We start from the raw sequence: 17,760 nt of genomic DNA, 5'->3' as shown, positions 1-17,760 counted from the left end.
GGGATTGTTGGAAAATAAATCGTCAGAAAGTGGGAGATACATGTACTTATTTTTATAGTGGGTGCCAGAATGGGAAACTGCAATGGAGTTTAAATGCAACTATGCCCCATTACACACTGCACTTCAAGGTATTCTGCTCAGGTAACTAGCTCTCTCTGCTTTGAAAGAGAAAGATGGTATGTAGACAGTTACACACCTCTGGAAATAATCAATACTAAACAATCAAGGCAACTTCCTGGCTTATTTCTGGTAGTAACACACTGAAAACAGGTCACTGAAAAAGCATCTGTAGGTCATGCATCCTGTAGCAAGATCCAGAAAGGATCCAAGGCTCTTCCTGTCCCTGAGATCTGCAACTGACACAGTAAATGCAGGGAAGGTAAAACTGGCATACATTTCTTTCTGCTTTCAGGTAATATTTGAGAAAGTCTTCAATTTAGTGTGCTACTGAAAGTAGGTGCTATGCACATGCCCAGCATGAAAAGCATGAGCACCATGCCAACAAAATCCACAAGCTTTCAAGTGACTGCACAAAGATGCTAGGCAAGAGCAATTTTGCACATAGCAAAAGTGTGTCTCTGCCATTTTTACTGTGCCATCACTTCCCTGTAACTTCTAAAGTGCATTGATATCAGCCACACTAGACGCTGTTCCAAAACCACCTTTCAGAGTGCGATACCATAGTCTTTTGAGACTGAAGGTTGCCAACATAGCTAATATACCTGAGAATATGTCCTTCAAATGTTAGAGAGCATGGTAAACTTATGGTGAAAATGCAGAGAGTGGTCTTTGCGATAATATATGATGTGACCCTGGCAACAACTTTAAACCCTGAGCAACATAATGCACAAGAATTGTTTTGAAGGTACAAATACATGCATATTGGCAAGAAAAATTCAAGAGGAAGCTTCTTTAACATATGGTGCAACTAGCAACATAATGGGCAAAAAATTATAAGGGAAAAACACACACCCTTTCTAAGATTCTGATTGCACTACCCAAAAAAATGATTGTAAAGATTATTTCACTCAAAGAAAAAAATGAAGATGCAGACATGAATGTTGAAGGCCGTAACAAAAAAACCTGCAACGTTCTCCGAGTTTTTTACTCAGGCTTGGATAACCAACAAAGTCATCTCATAAAGATCTGTTTTGTCTTTTTGTTTATATAAAGAGCAGCTCTGTGGCATCAAGCTAAAGATATGTCTAGTTCACAATTGGGTCCTCCACAATAGCCAATTAGACGCCTCCCAAAAGCCTGCAGTTAGGAAGAGAAGCAAGCACACTCTGGATAGGATTCATTTCTGTTGGGTGACATGTTTATATTCAGACCAAGGAAAAGGTAATCAAACCACACCCAATGTATATCGCAACGTATCTTCTAAATAAGGATACTGCACATTTTACTCTTACAATATTCCAGATCTCCACTTTAGAATCCTATGTCATTACAGGTTCCCAATTCATATTCTGCAAAAGCCAATCACTCCCATGAATGTAGATGGAGATTTTACAGGTCCTTAATCTCATGCCTTCAACACAAGCTCACAGCAATAAAACCATACTCAGTTTAGTTTAGTGGCTGACTGACAAATAAATGACAAGAAAAAACTTCAGCATGAATATATTTAATGCTTTTTACATAAATTATTATAAAGCAATGTATGTGTTTACCATTAGTTCAAGCTATGCTCAAGCATAAAGGGCAATGTTCCCATTGTGGATGGGGAACACACCCCATTGCGGTAAAACTGAACATGCATTCTGCTCGCAATTTTTAGCTTGCTTCAGAGCTGAAGGTAAGGACCAGTTACTGAGGTTGGTGGTTGTAGGGGATCAAGCAATGATGTGCTTGTATGTGCAACATATGTATGTGTATGTGCAACCTCCTGATTTTAGAAATTGGCTATGTCAGATGCAAGGAAGGGCACCAAGATGCAAGTCTCTTGTTATCTGGTGTGCTCCCTGGGGCATCTGGTGGGTCGCTGTGAGATACAGGAAGCTGGACTAGATGGGCCTATGGCTTGATCCAGTGGGGCTGTTCTTATGTTCTTCTGATCAGATAAAACAGCTGCAGATAATCAATTCAGAAGCCACAGACCTATGGTGGAAAACAAATTCAAGACAGAGAGTAGCAAGGCAGGTGTATTATTAGGCAGAAGCTACTTGAAGGAAAAAAGTAGAGCTTAGGGGAGTTACAAGGCCAATCTGATGGAGAAGTGGTGGCCTTGCACTGGCAAACGTGGGGGCATTTGGGGGTGGTCCCAGAGGGGAAAACAGAACAGGGAAGAGAGAAAAAGACAACTGGATTCACCTCTGTCCAGGTTTATCCTATTGTACTAGTCATGATTATACTGTATCAATTAGGAAATTTTCGCCAATTCTTTAACTGTATACTTTTGCTAAAATCTTGTTAAAGACTATGTGAAAACCGAATTGCCTTAATTGGCTATGAATTAGCTGAGTTTCAAAACAGGTTGTTAGCAAATAAAAACAGCTGAATTATTTGATGTACAGGCATCCGTGGGGGTTCCCACAGAAATATGTTAGAAGCAGGAAACCCGCCAGAGAAGCGGTTGGCCCTCTGGATGGTGAGGGAGGGAAAGGGGAGATAAAAGGAGACTTAGAGATGACAGAGAAATTAAATGAGTTCTTTGCATCTGTCTTCATGGCAGAAGACTTCGGGCAGATACCACTGCCTGAACGGCCCCACCTGACCAAGGAGTTAAGTCAGATAGAGGTTAAAAGAGAAGATGTTTCAGACCTCATTGATAAATTAAAGATCAATAAGTCACCGGGCCCTGATGGCATCCACCCAAGAGTTATTAAGGAATTGAAGAATGAAGTTGCAGACCTCTTGACTAAGGTATGCAACTTGTCCCTCAAAACGGCCACGGTGCCAGAAGATTGGAGGATAGCAAATGTCATGCCTATTTTTAAAAAGGGAAAGAGGGGGGACCCGGGAAACTATAGGCCGGTCAGCCTAACATCCATACCGGGTAAGATGGTGGAATGCCTCATCAAAGATAGGATCTCAAAACACATAGACTAACAGGCCTTGCTGAGGGAGAGTCAGCATGGCTTCTGTAAGGGTAAGTCTTGCCTCACAAACCTTATAGAATTCTTTGAAAAGGTCAACAGGCATGTGGATGCGGGAGAACCCGTGGACATTATATATCTGGACTTTCAGAAGGCGTTTGACACGGTCCCTCACCAAAGGCTACTGAAAAAACTCCACAGTCAGGGAATTAGAGGACAGGTCCTCTCGTGGATTGAGAACTGGTTGGAGGTCAGGAAGCAGAGAGTGGGTGTCAATGGGCAATTTTCACAATGGAGAGAGGTGAAAAGCGGTGTGCCCCAAGGATCTGTCCTGGGACCGGTGCTTTTCAACCTCTTCATAAATGACCTGGAGACAGGGTTGAGCAGTGAAGTGGCAAAGTTTGCAGACGACACCAAACTTTTCTGAGTGGTGAAGACCAGAAGTGATTGTGAGGAGCTCCAGAAGGATCTCTCCAGACTGGCAGAATGGGCAGCAAAATGGCAGATGCGCTTCAATGTCAGTAAGTGTAAAGTCATGCACATTGGGGCAAAAAATCAAAACTTTAGATATAGGCTGATGGGTTCGGAGCTGTCTGTGACAGATCAGGAGAGAGATCTTGGGGTGGTGGTGGACAGGTCGATGAAAGTGTCGACCTAATGTGCAGCGGCAGTGAAGAAGGCCAATTCTATGCTTGGGATCATTAGGAAGGGTATTGAGAACAAAACGGCTAGTATTATAATGCCGTTGTACAAATCTATGGTAAGGCCACACCTGGAGTATTGTGTCCAGTTCTGGTCGCCGCATCTCAAAAAAGACATAGTGGAAATGGAAAAGGTGCAAAAGAGAGCGACTAAGTTGATTATGGGGCTGGGGCACCTTCCTTATGAGGAAAGGCTACGGCGTTTGGGCCTCTTCAGCCTAGAAAAGAGACACTTGAGGGGGGACATGATTGAGACATACAAAATTATGCAGGGAATGGACAGAGTGGATAGGGAGATGCTCTTTACACTCTCACATAATACCAGAACCAGGGGACATCCACTAAAATTGAGTGTTGGGCGGGTTAGGACAGACAAAAGAAAATATTTCTTTACTCAGCGTGTGGTCGGTCTGTGGAACTCCTTGCCACAGGATGTGGTGATGGCGTCTAGCCTAGACGCCTTTAAAAGGGGATTGGACAAGTTTCTGGAGGAAAAATCCATTATGGGGTACAAGCCATGATGTGTATGCACAACCTCCTGATGTTAGAAATGGGTTATGTCAGAATGCCAGATGCAAGGGAGGGCACCAGAATAAGGTCTCTTGTTATCTGGTGTGCTCCCTGGGGCATTTGGTGGGCCGCTGTGAGATACAGGAAGCTGGACTAGATGGGCCTATGGCCTGATCCAGTGGGGCTGTTCTTATGTTCTTATGTTCCGTGCACCCCCGTGGGTACAGAAACTGCAGATATGGGGGAACCCTATGAAAATAGCAGCCCCTGTGCTCATTACAGTGCCTTAGTTTTCCTGTTAATGTTCAATTAGGATCCCTGTAGAGTGCAGGCTGGTTGCCTGCAGTCATGTTCTTCAGTTCAGCAAGGAAATTGCTTTGTTAAAGGAGGAACGCCTGCACTTCCTGGTGACTACACAAAAACTAAGGTACTTAATGGGCATGGGGGGATGTGAGGGGCAGGCATGGGTCGATGGATAACTGAATCTGTGGACACAGTAGATGCCTGTATTAACCATTTTTATGCATTCTAAAAGACCAGAGTAGTGTAGCTGGGGGGGTCACAGGACCCTGGACATCACTCTTCCGGGATCCTGCACCTCCTCTGGATGTGTATGGAGCTGTGCTCTGGTTGTGTCCGGAAGATGTACTAATGCCTTTAGGAGTCCTCAGAAGGTCACTTCCAGTTGTTCAGTAAACTGGAAGTGAAATTTTAAGGCCTTCTAAGGCCTGGGAAAGCCTCCATGAGAAGTGGTAAAGCAGGAGACAATGCTGAAAATCGCTGCCTTAGAAGGTCTTAAAATGTCACTTCTGGTTTTCTCAAAAAATGGAAAGTGACCTTCTAAGGTCTCCCGAATGCCTCAGAACACCCTCCGGATTTGGCCGGAGCACAGTTCCAGTCGCGTTTGGGGGGGGGAACACGGGGCCAGACCTGGAAGGTGCGCCCGTGGAGGAAGTGGTGACTCAGATCTTCATACTGCCAAATGCTATTATTTTAAGTTTACCTTCAGTTGAGAACAGGTTACATTAGGCTCTTGTTCCTTGTAAGTGACAGATCTAGAGATGTAGAGAAATTTCAGATGGGAACCCTCCCCATGGGTAGGATCATAACTTTGCAGAGGTTCTACTCCCAAGTTACTTGGTATAATGGTTAATCTAGCCCCACCCCACCCCACCCCAAAAGTGAATTAGCTGCAGCCCGATGGCTCACAATGGCATTGAAGCAGCTGAACCATCTTGAAATTACACAAATACACACACTATCTATGCAGCACTGACATCATGCAGTTCTCCAAGCACAGGTAATGGAGGTGAATTTAAGTATGAGTGTCTTCTGAAGTTGGGGCAGGGGAAAGAAAAGGAGGTTAAAGTTGAAACAATATTTTGCACTTTCTATCACCTACCCTAGCATAGTCTACCACTTTGGGTCCACTGGTATTTGAAAAGCCTGCATCACAATTTGTAAAATTCTACCAATTTGAAAGCGCATCACCACTGATTTCACCAAAGGTGAAGTTTATCAATTTAATGAAATAAAGCAGAATGAATTATGCAAAATCAGGAGGGGAAAAATAACATTTGCTCAATTGTTTACACAGGCTGTAGAAATAAATACTTTCTTGAACCAGAATTTAGGCTGCTGGGTGCAAATTGATTCAGTCAAGCACACAGCAATGCAGGCGTCTGTCAGTTACGGGGCTACACAGGTTCGTTAAGGGGTGTGTGTGTGGGTGAATGAGTGAACAAGCACATTTCCAAGACTGATTTCTAATATTCATTCTTGAGACTGAATCAAAGTCCTCTCAAGGGGAACCCTCCCGAGGAGTCAAATTCTGCCTTAAACTATCAATGCTCTGCCCTAAAAAAATTTGAGTATTTGAGAAATCAGATCTGTTTCCAACTTCACTGTTGCCTTCCTCATAATGAAACTAATGTTATGATCTAAGAGATCACAATAAAAGGGCTATAAAAAGTGCAAATTATTTAAATGTTTTTATTGCATGAGATGAGCAATACAGATGCAAAAAACAAAACAAAACCATACAATAATTGAAGTCTGTATCAATTGAGATGAACACACTTTTGGAATAGTTCTTATCTTCAGAAAGTAATGTTTGCTACTCAAAGTTCTTTTTTTCACGTCTCTACCTCTTCCATCCTCTTGTCCCAATCCCCACCCTGGAAATACAATAGCAAAAGATCATGCAGTGCTGAATTCCAAATAAAATTCTTGTGCCAGCTGCTTGTTTCAGCCTTTGCAGACACCATGGCTCTCAACAGTTACAAGTACATAAAACAAAGCAATTCTTCCATACACAAAAGACCCACTAGTGCAGCTCTCCACAGAGACAAAGAGGTGTGTTCTTGCTCCAGTAAAAGACCCAGCATTTTCAGACGACAGAGGACTAGATATATCACTCTGAGCAAGGAAGGTCAGTCTGTGGCTAAGGAGAAATCACCCAACAACAACAATATAAGATGGTTGAATAGCACAGTTAATAATAAACCACTACTGTAAATCATTCCAGTGCAGATAAAGGGAAATATCAATAAGCACAGCTTAAAAACTGTGCTTTATCTAAAAACTGGGCATTATCTACAAACCTGCTTCCTTAGTCAGAACCACCACTACAGCAGCTTGCCAGCTAAGACAGACTCCAAATGCATTCTGTCCTCATGGCTTGCTACTCCACAGGCTTGTGGGAAAGGAAATACATCAAAGATGGCCATGTGTCATCCTGGCCCATGACACAATTTCTCACTTGACCTGAGGAACAAATCCGAGCATGCAGAATTCATTTTTTGTCTCTCACAGTTGTATGATGGATATCAGATTGAATAAATATGTCTTCCAAGCCCCTAGGGAGCTATCACAACTGGGCACAGAAGAGAAAGAGGCTTGCTCTGCTAGACTCCATGCTCAAATGCAAGGAACTGAGAAAAAGAGTGAATCACGTATTGATACTTGCTCTAGTTGACAGGAGCAGTCTGCCTAACTCAAGGACGGTCAAGTAAAGTCAGAATGGCTACAAGAATGCATTGACAAGAAGATCAGCTCCCAACCTAGAACTTCTCAGACCCAGCAAGTCTGATCTTGCATTGACCCATTTCTGTATTGCCCACTTTCTGCAGCATACGCCATCTGTTCATGTGGGGCTCCTTTCTCAAGGCATATGCTTGTTACAACTGTTCCTCTTCCTGTATGTCCTGTTTTAATGTCAAAGTTGGATATGAAAAGGGTCTTCAATTCTTTTATCATTTGGGAGCTTCATGGATCAGGGAGGGAGAGAAAGGAGAATAATAATAATAAACACTATCTACAAGGTACATTACAGGTTTCTCTGACTGCACAGGTGATCTGACAGCCAGCGAGGTATAGTAGTTAAAGTGCTGAACTAGGGGCACAGAGACCTGGGTTCAAGTCTTCATTAAGTTACAAACTTCCTATGTCACAGAATTTTTGGAAAATAACCATGTACCTCTGGGTTTCTTGGGAGAAAAACTGCATTAAAACACAATAAATACTCCTAAACATTGTATTGAGTCTAGTGCTGAGGATGCATGTGCCAGCAAGAGAATATTCAAACATGTTAAAATTTCTATGAGGTAAGGGGAGAAAAGCCAACATGCAGAGCTGAAGGACTGGAAGGTTTGTGTGATGAAAGAATAAGGAAGGTATCAAGGCAGAGAGACTGAACACGTATGCTCCAAGTAAAAGATTATCTACAAAGACAGGGAAGTGAAGAGGCCATAATCCAGAAAGGTTTACCCATGATGAAACTCCACTGAATACAATGAGATGTTACTGTCATAATTTCCGTTGGCTTCAATGGGAATCAACTGCAACTAAAATTTAGCTTAATTGAGGCAAGAGAGGTTAACAGGAAAACGGAGTAGGCAGTGTCCAGGGCTGTACGTGCATGTAGAAAAGAAAAGGTAGACACAGCAAGGAGCTGAAGGTATCCCATCAGGCAAAACAGGGAGCAAAGCAAAAAAAAGGACTGGAAAAAACACCACCACACATTGACTAGAAATTGTCCCCCACATAGGGACTAGAAGCAAGCCTATATTGGGAACCTATATTAGAAATACCACCTAGAACTTGGTACATCTGAAAGGCCTCTATGCCAGTGGTTCTCACACATTTGTCACTATGACCCACTTTTTAGAATGAGAATCTGTCAGGACCCACTGGAAGTGACCTCATGACCAGAAGTGACATCATCAAGCAGGAAAATTTTTAACAATCCTAAGCTGCAATTCTACCCACACTTACCCAGGAGTAAGCCCCATTTACTATCATTGTTAAACAAATATACACAGTAGCTTGTTAAAAGTACAGGTCTGTAGCATTTCCCCAATTGCAGTGACATTTCATGGTAGCATCAAGTCTAGTATATTAAAAATATTGAAATGGGGACCCACCTGAAATTGGCTCGCGACCCACCTAGTGGGTCCCAACCCAAAATCTGAGAAATGCTGCTCTATAAGAAAAATGAAGCAGCATGAATCAGATCAGAAACAGTATCCACCATGAAGGAGGCAAGAAAGGCAATTAAAGTTTGATGCAAATAAACAGGCATGGTTCTACAGGATGGAAAGGATATGCGTTGTTCCAGACCCCAAAAATGAACAACTGCCATTACCCTAAAAGAGCTGTCGTTCTGAAAAAACACCCAAGGTGGTTAGAGATAGTGGGTTTTTGTGTTGCATGCCCCACTGTTCAGTTTAAAGGAGCACTTTTCCTAATAGCCTCTGAAAATTTGGATAAATTGAAAAAACCCTTATGGCAGTATTTTCCAAACTTTTAGGGAGATTTACTCCCTACGTAAGTTTTTGCAGGGGAGGGGCAAGGGCAGTGACGCATCACTAAGGGGGGGCAAGGGAGTGCTTTTACTCACACAGGGCTGTAGGACATTCCAGGAGATGCAGGGAGCCCCGCACAGCCCTCCGCAGGGCTCCCCGAGGTTTGGAACATTCAAAAAAAGTGATTGCAAAGCACCTCCTGGAAACCAGAAGTGCTCCATGCTTGTTGTGTTTTTTTTTTAACGTTCCATGCCTCGGGGAGCCCTGCAGAGGGCTGCGTAGGGCTCCCTGCACTTTCTGCACCCTGCTGCAGCCCTGTGTGAGTAAAAGCAACCCCTCACCCCCCCCCTTAGCAACACTATTCGAGGGATTGCATTGCTGCCTCCCCCTTCCCTTAAAGGGACAGGGCAACCTTTACACAAACTGGTGAGTCACAACCCACCAGATTAAGAACCATTGCCTTAGGGAATAATAGGCCTGAGAAAATATGCAACAAAAAAACACCGAAGCCAGATAATTATAGCCAAAGACAGATGACAAAAAAGATCACAGTTATGACATTTCATAAAACACTGTGAGCCAGTAACTATTAAGCACAGTTTGTTAAAAAAATCAAAATCAATAGGTGGCAGAATAGGTGCAAATTGAAGCAACATTTCTAAAGTTCTCTCACATTCATGGTTGTACTACAGGGTAGACGGGGCTCTAAAATATGACCTACAAGGATAAAAGAGGTGAAGCAAAAGCCCTGCATTGTTCTAGTGCAACAAGTCACCTTGGGTCCTTTTAGGGGAGAGGGGCAGAGTAGAAATAAATAACAAACAAACTAGCCTCCAACGAACATGACAACAAATGAGTGAACAGTATGAAAAAGGTCAATTAAAGGCAGTTTTTGCTTTCACAAACTTCACCAATCCTTCTCCTACCAAAATTTTTTCTAATGTTGGCAGACTGTGCATGTATCATAAAAAAACCAGCCAAGATATATTTGAAAATACTTGCTTTGCCTTATCATGCTAACATCTGAGTGTGGTAGGTATATATTTGGGCATTTGTTTCTCTCTCACATGCACGTGGGCAGCGTTCATATGATTAAACAAATTTTAGTTGTTTGATATGCACAAAACCAATAGTTTTGAAGAACAGACTATTAATTCAGTGGGGCTTCTTCCCATGGATATCTGTAGAATTTAATCTTATAGTCACCTGAAAGTGCCCAGGGTGGTGTTTTGCTGGGGGAGAGGTAACTAATAGTTAAGAATAATCACTAGATAATGCAATGTTAACTGGTTAGTCATACGAATTTTAACACATGAAGTTTGCAAGGGAATTAAAACAGTTTTGAAGCAAAAAGTACATTTTTAAGATGATGAAGTTACAGATGTGAAGCATCATATCACATAAGTATGATATGACACAGTATGGTATCTAACTAAACACAGCGTGGGAGTTCTATGACTAGAACTTCAAATGCTTTGGAATTCTCCCCCATACCCCGCAAAAATAAGCAGCTATAAGGCAAGTGCATGTGAGTGATTTGGATCAGGGCCATGGCACAGGAAAGGGGGCCTTGCCACCCTTCTGCTGTAGTCCAAATCCAAACTGCTCCCCCAACTGTTATTAGCCATAAAAGAGAAAATTTACAGACACAAACACTGTATCTGTAATTTTTCCCCTCCATGCAGTAGCAGCTTTGGATAATTTAAACCAGGTACCTGCTTCCCAGTCAAAGGATTAACTATCCTCCCCCCTGCAACCCTGATCTAGTCCCTGCTCCCCTGCATATGCTTTTTGCCAAAGACGACAAAAATTGGGAGTTTTCATCATGGAATACCCATATGCTATATCTAACTTGACCCTGTTCAAGATGGAGCTTTTGCCCTCTGAAGTTTTTAGAAGTATATGTATTTATTTTAAACCTATTCTCCAATTACTCAGGCTAAGTTATAGATGATAAATTGATTCAACACTGAAGCCTTACCCTTATCTGCCTTAGTACCCTTTTCTGGTTAAGCCAACTCATCCAGGAAGTGAAATGAGGCCACTTAGGTCTCAATCCTATCCAACATTCCAGCACTGAGGCAGCTGTGCCTATGGGGCATGTGCTGCATCTTGTGGTGGTGGGGGAATCACAGAAACCTCCTCGAGGTAAGGGAACATTTGTTCTCTTATCTCTGGGCTGCACTGCAGCTGTATCAACACTGGAAAGTTGGATACGTCTGGACCCTTAATGGTGCTAGAACAGTTCCAGATCGCTAACTCTTCATGTCCATGGGGGGGGGGGGGAAGAGGAGAATAAAAATAGCAGGCACCAATTTGGAGAGGGAATCTCTCCTAAAATGACACCTAGTATTCAGGAAGTCATTTGGTAGGTTTACAGTCCTATGTAATAGGAAGTCTACTGGCCAGAGGCAAAAATGTTTCACTAAAATACAGGTACTCCCCAACTTGCAGAAGACTTGATGGGTATCTGAGAAACAGCCCTAAGTAATGTGCCTAATGAGCAAACATGAACAAAGTAATGTGCGATACATTACTAATGGCTGTATGACTGATGGCTTCAGTTCACACTTAACAGAGAAAAAGCAGCACTGCAGTTGGCTTCACAAGTTTTGCACATCATGCACCTGTGCTGGAGAGCTTTTCCAGCATCAATGCTCCTGTTGAAATGCTCAGAACAAAAACAAAACAGGAGGAGGATAGTTTCAAATTCTTCCAGAGAAGATTGCAATAAGATCGACTGAATGTTCATACACAAAATGACACAGCTGACCCAAGATGAAATAGAGCACATTGAATCAAAATGCTGAACCAAAAGAAAAGTACATGGGTGCTGGCAAAAGAGGTTCTATACAGGATTCAGAACTAGATATTTAGTAGGGTTGGAAATCTTTATACCACACAGGGAGTTCTGACAAAGCTAATCATTTTGTAACCCCAAATGGCTTCCCCTGCTGCCTTTTCTCTGTGCAGTATGTGGAACAAAGTAGTATCAGTTTTTGCCTTATGACAAACTATTGAAAATTTAATCAAGTGCCTTGATCAAGTGTTTTGATCTAAGTGAATTTTCATGCTTACTTTCAATTTTCTGTAATTTTTTGCAGCAAACACAAGTGGAATAATCCTGAAATACTGACACTGAGCAAAGGAAAAGCAGCTATACGGCTCCATGTGCATGAAAGCCGCTCTCCTCTCATTCAGAAATCTCCAAGGCAGAAACATACAGCAAGCCCCCTAGGATGTTTGTAGTGTGAAGAAAATCAAAGTTCATAAATGCAAATTCAATGAACCCTGAAATTAATGCACCTCAATTCAACAGACTTCAGAATATTAGTCAGCTGCAGAGACCAGTAATCATCCAACATCTGCAAAGGTCTGTTAAAGTTCGACCTCAGTGTTCTTCAACCTGTGTTCTTCAATTCCAATGGCACTGCAAAATCTCACTTGGGTGCTGCAGCAACCTTTCAAAGCCAATGCAAGAAAGGGCTTGGATCCAGTCCAATCATAGTACTGCCTTATCAAAACTGAGTTCTTGATATAATCCTGCACAGACTCGCTGTCTAACCCCGTAGCTCCTAAGGATGGCCCTGCTCATGCTGTTATCTCACAGGGTTGTGAAGACACAAGAATTTCCTGTGGAACTCTCTATTCCTAGTTTGTCCTACTTGAGTGTGGAAAGGAGAGTGACAGGACCAGCTTCAATTCCTACGTTTAGGGCAAATGGGGCAGCAGGATGGGAGGTGGCAATGATGGGGCAGGTTGGGTGGACTGGGTCCTGGGAGAGGGGCAGGATCAGCAATGGGTTGCCAGTCTCATACAGACTTACTTGATTGGGGTCATGGCATGAAAAAGGTTGCAGACCACTGCTCTGCCTTACAGAGCTCTCTTGGCAGCACTTAGGGAGCTCTGTACAGTCGTCAAGTGTTGGAATGGGCTTGGGGGCAGGCTTACCTACCTAGCAGGACTCCCCTGCAGTTGGTGCTGTCATTCTCCTTTCCACCCTCAAGGCAGGCACAACTAGGAATAGAGAGTTCCTCAGGAAGTAGGTTCCAGGGAGTTCCTAGGGCAGACTCAGGAAATGCTTCCATTCCCAAAGTGCCCAGTTCAAGGAGAAGGAGGGCTAGTACAAAAACATTTGAAGGAGCCCCTGAAAGTAGGTAAGATGACTGCCAAGCCAATTCCAACATTTACCTATCTCCATCAGTACTCTCTCCACCCAGACACTCTTGGAATGGAAACATTCTTCCATTCTTAGAGAGCTCCAACAGAGAGCGAAGCAGAGCAGCAGCGCTGAGGGAACTTTCTAAGAAAGCAATTTAATGGACTCATGGGGAAGGAAGCAGTTTAATGGGCAAATAGGGAAAGGTATCTAAACTTTTGGAGTTAACTGACATTCCCTCCCCCCCCCCATGAGGGCCCAACTGAGGGCCCAATGCAGGTCCAGCTATAGACATGGCTGCTCTGAGAAATGGAAATCATATCCTATCGGGTGTTCTCTACTCAGGTGTATAGAAGTACAACTCAACTTTATTCAGTTTATATAGGTTGGAAGAAAATGTATGTAACTGGTTATGCTTTATGATGAAAATAAGCCTGTCATAACCCTTCAGGAAGCAATTCCTGAAAGGATCATTCCAATCAAAACTTGGAAGGGATTCCTGGACAAGTCACTTTGGCCTTAAGCCAAAGAAGCCTCTCTTCACAAGAACTAACTACATACAGTTGATAGTTCTCTGAAATTCTCTGCACACAGCGAGCAGCTCATGCAGCCAAGGTGGCAAGGTAATCTTCCGCTCAAAAAGCAACTTGCTTTTTTGGCAATGGAGATGTTACAGCTAACCTTTCCAATCCTAACCCCCCCCCTCCCAGGTTTGTGTACGCGTCTCCCTCTCACGCAAGGATTCTTTGGTCTGCATCCTCCATACTTAAAATGAGCACACATATCCATTCAGACTTTTCAGGAACAATTCCACAGAACAAGATTCTACAGCTTCTATAGGCATCTCATTCCCCAGGAGAACCGTTCTCACAAATCAGGATGCTCCCTACAAAGCACAGCTTCAAACACTCCAAAACTCTGGGTCACTTTTTTAGCTTGAAACCTGTAATTGAGAGCCAGGACAGTATAGTGGTTCTGGTGTTGGACCTGGAAGATACAGATTCAAATCCCTGCTTAAGCCATAAGCTTCCTGAGTGACCTTGGGTCAGTCATTATCTCTCAGCCTAATCTACCTCACAGGATTGTTGAGAGGACAGAAGAAGGGAAGGAAGGAGCTCCTTGAAGAGTGCTATAAAAATGTCAAAATAATAGACCACAGCTATCAAAATAGCAAAACAAAGTAGTAAGTAATAAATTGGTGGTGCCCCATTTGTGAAATTCCTTCCCTTCTGAGCTCAGGCTGGCTATGTCTCTGTACAAAAGAAATTTTCTCTTTTTCTTTCTGCTTTTCAAGATTTGAAAATCCCCTTTGGGGTGTGTGTGTGAATTTTTGTTAGTTCTCTGACTAGACCACATTTTTTTCTGTTTTTCTTTTGTTGTAATACATTTTATTGATTTTTTAAAATTGTCATTATAAGATGACCTGAACATCTCCATCTGGATGAGAAAATAAATATTTTAAATAAATATTTTACTGGAAGAAAACAGAAACAAATGGTTTAAATTTATCTAACCAGTTTCCTGAATGGTTTACAAAGCTGTTGCTTGCAGCTAGTCCCGAGATTCTGACAAGGCTGTCAAGTCCACTCCCACAGAGCTGAACAACCCTTAACTGAACAATCAGTGCTACAGGTTGGTGTCTAAGGTCTTTCAAAGGCTATTTCTTCAATAGGTGTGGATAACTTACATCCACCAGTGGGCTTTCTGGCCATACTTGCTGTGAAAATTCAGTTGCCAGACTGTTTGTATTCAGCATAATATACACACCAAAGGAGATAAGCCCTCAATTACATTCTAGCTAAATTGTCTAGCCCTTTGTGCCTCCCTACTCTCAGTTTGTGCTTAGAGCAGAGAGTGGTTTGCTGACATGCACAATAGGACAGGATTAATACTTTCTTTGTGGGGTAGGGAAAGAAACAATACAAGGACAGAAAGGAAGAATCCTTCTACCAGACGTTAGCTGAAAAATTTCAGACTGTCCAGTGTGTTGAAATACTAACAAAATTGTGGATCATATACCTAGGAATGTGTTTACTGGAAACAGTTAAACTATTTCCCACTTAATTCACACACACAACCAAGGGTGGATGGAAGAAAAGGAAAGATGTTTAAGCATACACCCCAAACTTCCTTTCAACTGAATCATTTCCTTTTTTCCGCCTGTCTTTCTTCCTTCTCACTTTATCTCCTCACAGTAGTTTCTCCTTTTCTCTCTAGAGTACCTATAGAAACATACAAAATTCAGACCATCGGTCTATTCAGTATTGCCCACAATGACTGCAGTTTACGGCCATATGGAAAAGAATCTGCTTTGCATGCTGGAGGTCTCAGATTCAATCCTCGCACCTCCAAGTAAGGCAGAGAATTCCCGTTTGAAACCTTGAGAGCCACTGCAAGCCAGTGTAATCAATTGAGTTAAATGGACCAACGAATGATCTGACTTGGTATCTAACGCAGCTTCCTTTGTTCTGATGACTGGCGGTGGGTGACCAGAGTTTCAGACAGGGCTCTTTCTCAGTCTTGCTTGGAGATGCCAGGGTTTGAACCTGGAACCTTTAGTATGCCAAACAGGTGCTCTCGCAGAGGTTCTCCTTCTCAATCTACTTGGTTCTTAAAGCTTTCCCTCACACAACATGCTATCTTGCTTATTACTTGCATTTCTATTCTGCTTCATGATCTTAAAAGCATCCCTCTCCCAGCAGCTTACAGTATAAAAGGCAAAACAACCTTTGTTCTTTTTTTTGCATGGTCCCAACTGTTTTACACTGTCCTTAAGGCCTAGCACCCCAGGTCTAGTGTCCTCTCTTTAGTTAAGCACAAGACAATATTACTATCATTATCCTATCCTGGACATTATGCTTCTGTTAAAGGAATGGGGAAGGGGGGAAGGAGAGAGAGAGAGAGAGAGAAAGGAAGAGGGGATTTGTTCCTCAACATAACCACACTGATTACTTGTGTTTGGTCTCATCCACTAGTATCGCCTGATCCTTGCTTTTGGCTGTGGTGAGATATTAATCTCTTCATTAGTCTGAATCAAACCTGAAATGAAGCCACAAAGTACTACTTTTCAGTAATAAACCTATCATCTACTGCCTTTATGCTTGCACTCACTCTGATCAGTATACTCCATCAGTTCAATGATCCATTTGAGATTACAGTGTAGGAACAGATAAACGGGGGGGGGGGGGGGGAGGAAGAATATGTATATAAACAGTCATACACATCTTTGTCCACACACATGCCAGTACAAAAGTATAACAGGAAAACTGGAAATGTGAACTGCAGAAAGGTTATTTTTCCCCAGTGGCTGTTTCTCTGGGGCTTTGCCAATGGTACCAATCAGACAAACACAGACAAACCACAAGGAAACAAAAGACAGACAAGCCTGGTAACTTACCCCTCCTGACAATTTAATCACCCTGACTTTGGTGCTGACATGGGGCCCATCTCCACTACCACTGTTTGCCCGCTGCATGACAGTCCTTTTCACCCCAGGCTTCAGTTCCTGAGGTTGGCCTTGCACTGATGCTACCCGAGCAATCGGAGATGGGTTCAAATGTGCTGTAGAAGGCTTTGTTTGCAACCCTTTATGAAGTGGCTGGAGCTCATTTTCTGGCATCGTCCTAGGCTGTCTTAAGTGCTTTACAGTCTTTATTTGCTGCCCTTGAAACGGCGCATGATCCCCGGCCTGAAGGACGTTCATGGGTTTAGGCTGAATGGCTGGGGAGGATGGAACTATAGGGTCCTGCTTTTTAACCATCAGCCTGTATTTCACATTTTGGCGGGGCTGCGTGCCAGGAAGGGGAAGCAGGGGGCTTCCATTGGTGGGCAACTGTGATGGTTCCTCTTCCTCTTCCTGTTGCTGAGCAGAAGAGCATTGCTGCTGTTGCTGGGCCAGCCTTTCAAGCAATTCTCTCTTTCGAGCACCAGCCTGAAGTTGTCGCCTGAGCTCCTTCTGCTTCAAGATCTCTTCTCGTAAACGTTTCTGTTCTTCTATCTTCAGGCGGTACAGTCTGGTTTCTTCATCTTCATCAGGAAACTGTAAAATAGCAGAGGAAAGCAGTTGGGGTAGTAAGTCCTATTTAATTCTGCCAAAATTGTTGTGTTTTTTTTTTTTTTTTTAAATAAAGAGAATGTGCAAGATCCACAGCTTATTTTCAATTAACGGATATAGGGCGCTAATGCTTTTAACGCTACAGCCACAGAAGTAGCCAAGCTACAAAAGGGTCAAAGAAACTATGACTCTGGTTCAGACTTTTTTTCTCCTTTTTAAAATCAGAATGCTGAAACTGAAGCCTTCTACATTGGAACTCATTTAGAAGTTACTGAAACCAATTAAACTATTAATATAATTCAGGATCTCAAAATATTGTTTCAAATAGAAGCTGTAACAATACACAGGCAGCCCACTGTCACACAGGTTTTATCTTGCTCTTTTCTGACAAACTAACAAAAGGTAGGGTGGTAAATGACCTGAAAGGCCCTGATTAGAACTATTGATTTTTCTTACAGAATTTTCAGCCTGATCTGAAACTCATTTGTCACAC

The 17,760-nt window shown here is 42.7% G+C and overlaps 1 protein-coding gene across 3 annotated transcripts in view; it reads right to left on the bottom strand.

The window, feature by feature from the left end:
• RBM33 (RNA binding motif protein 33) overlaps positions 1-17,760 on the bottom strand; it is a 99,471-nt gene that overhangs the window by 22,781 nt on the left and 58,930 nt on the right. For 2 of the 3 annotated variants that reach the window (XM_066627629.1, XM_066627630.1), the window contains exon 15: positions 16,611-17,252. In XM_066627629.1, the coding sequence (XP_066483726.1) occupies positions 16,611-17,252 (642 nt within the window). Of the gene's footprint in view, positions 1-6,307; positions 6,693-16,610; positions 17,253-17,760 lie in introns of those variants that run through there. The other variant, XM_066627631.1, reaches the window with a different exon arrangement.

This window comes from Tiliqua scincoides, chromosome 5, assembly GCF_035046505.1.
Source record: "Tiliqua scincoides isolate rTilSci1 chromosome 5, rTilSci1.hap2, whole genome shotgun sequence".
Classification (NCBI taxonomy): Eukaryota; Metazoa; Chordata; class Lepidosauria; order Squamata; family Scincidae; genus Tiliqua; species Tiliqua scincoides.
This window is presented reverse-complemented; position numbering and strand designations above follow the sequence as displayed.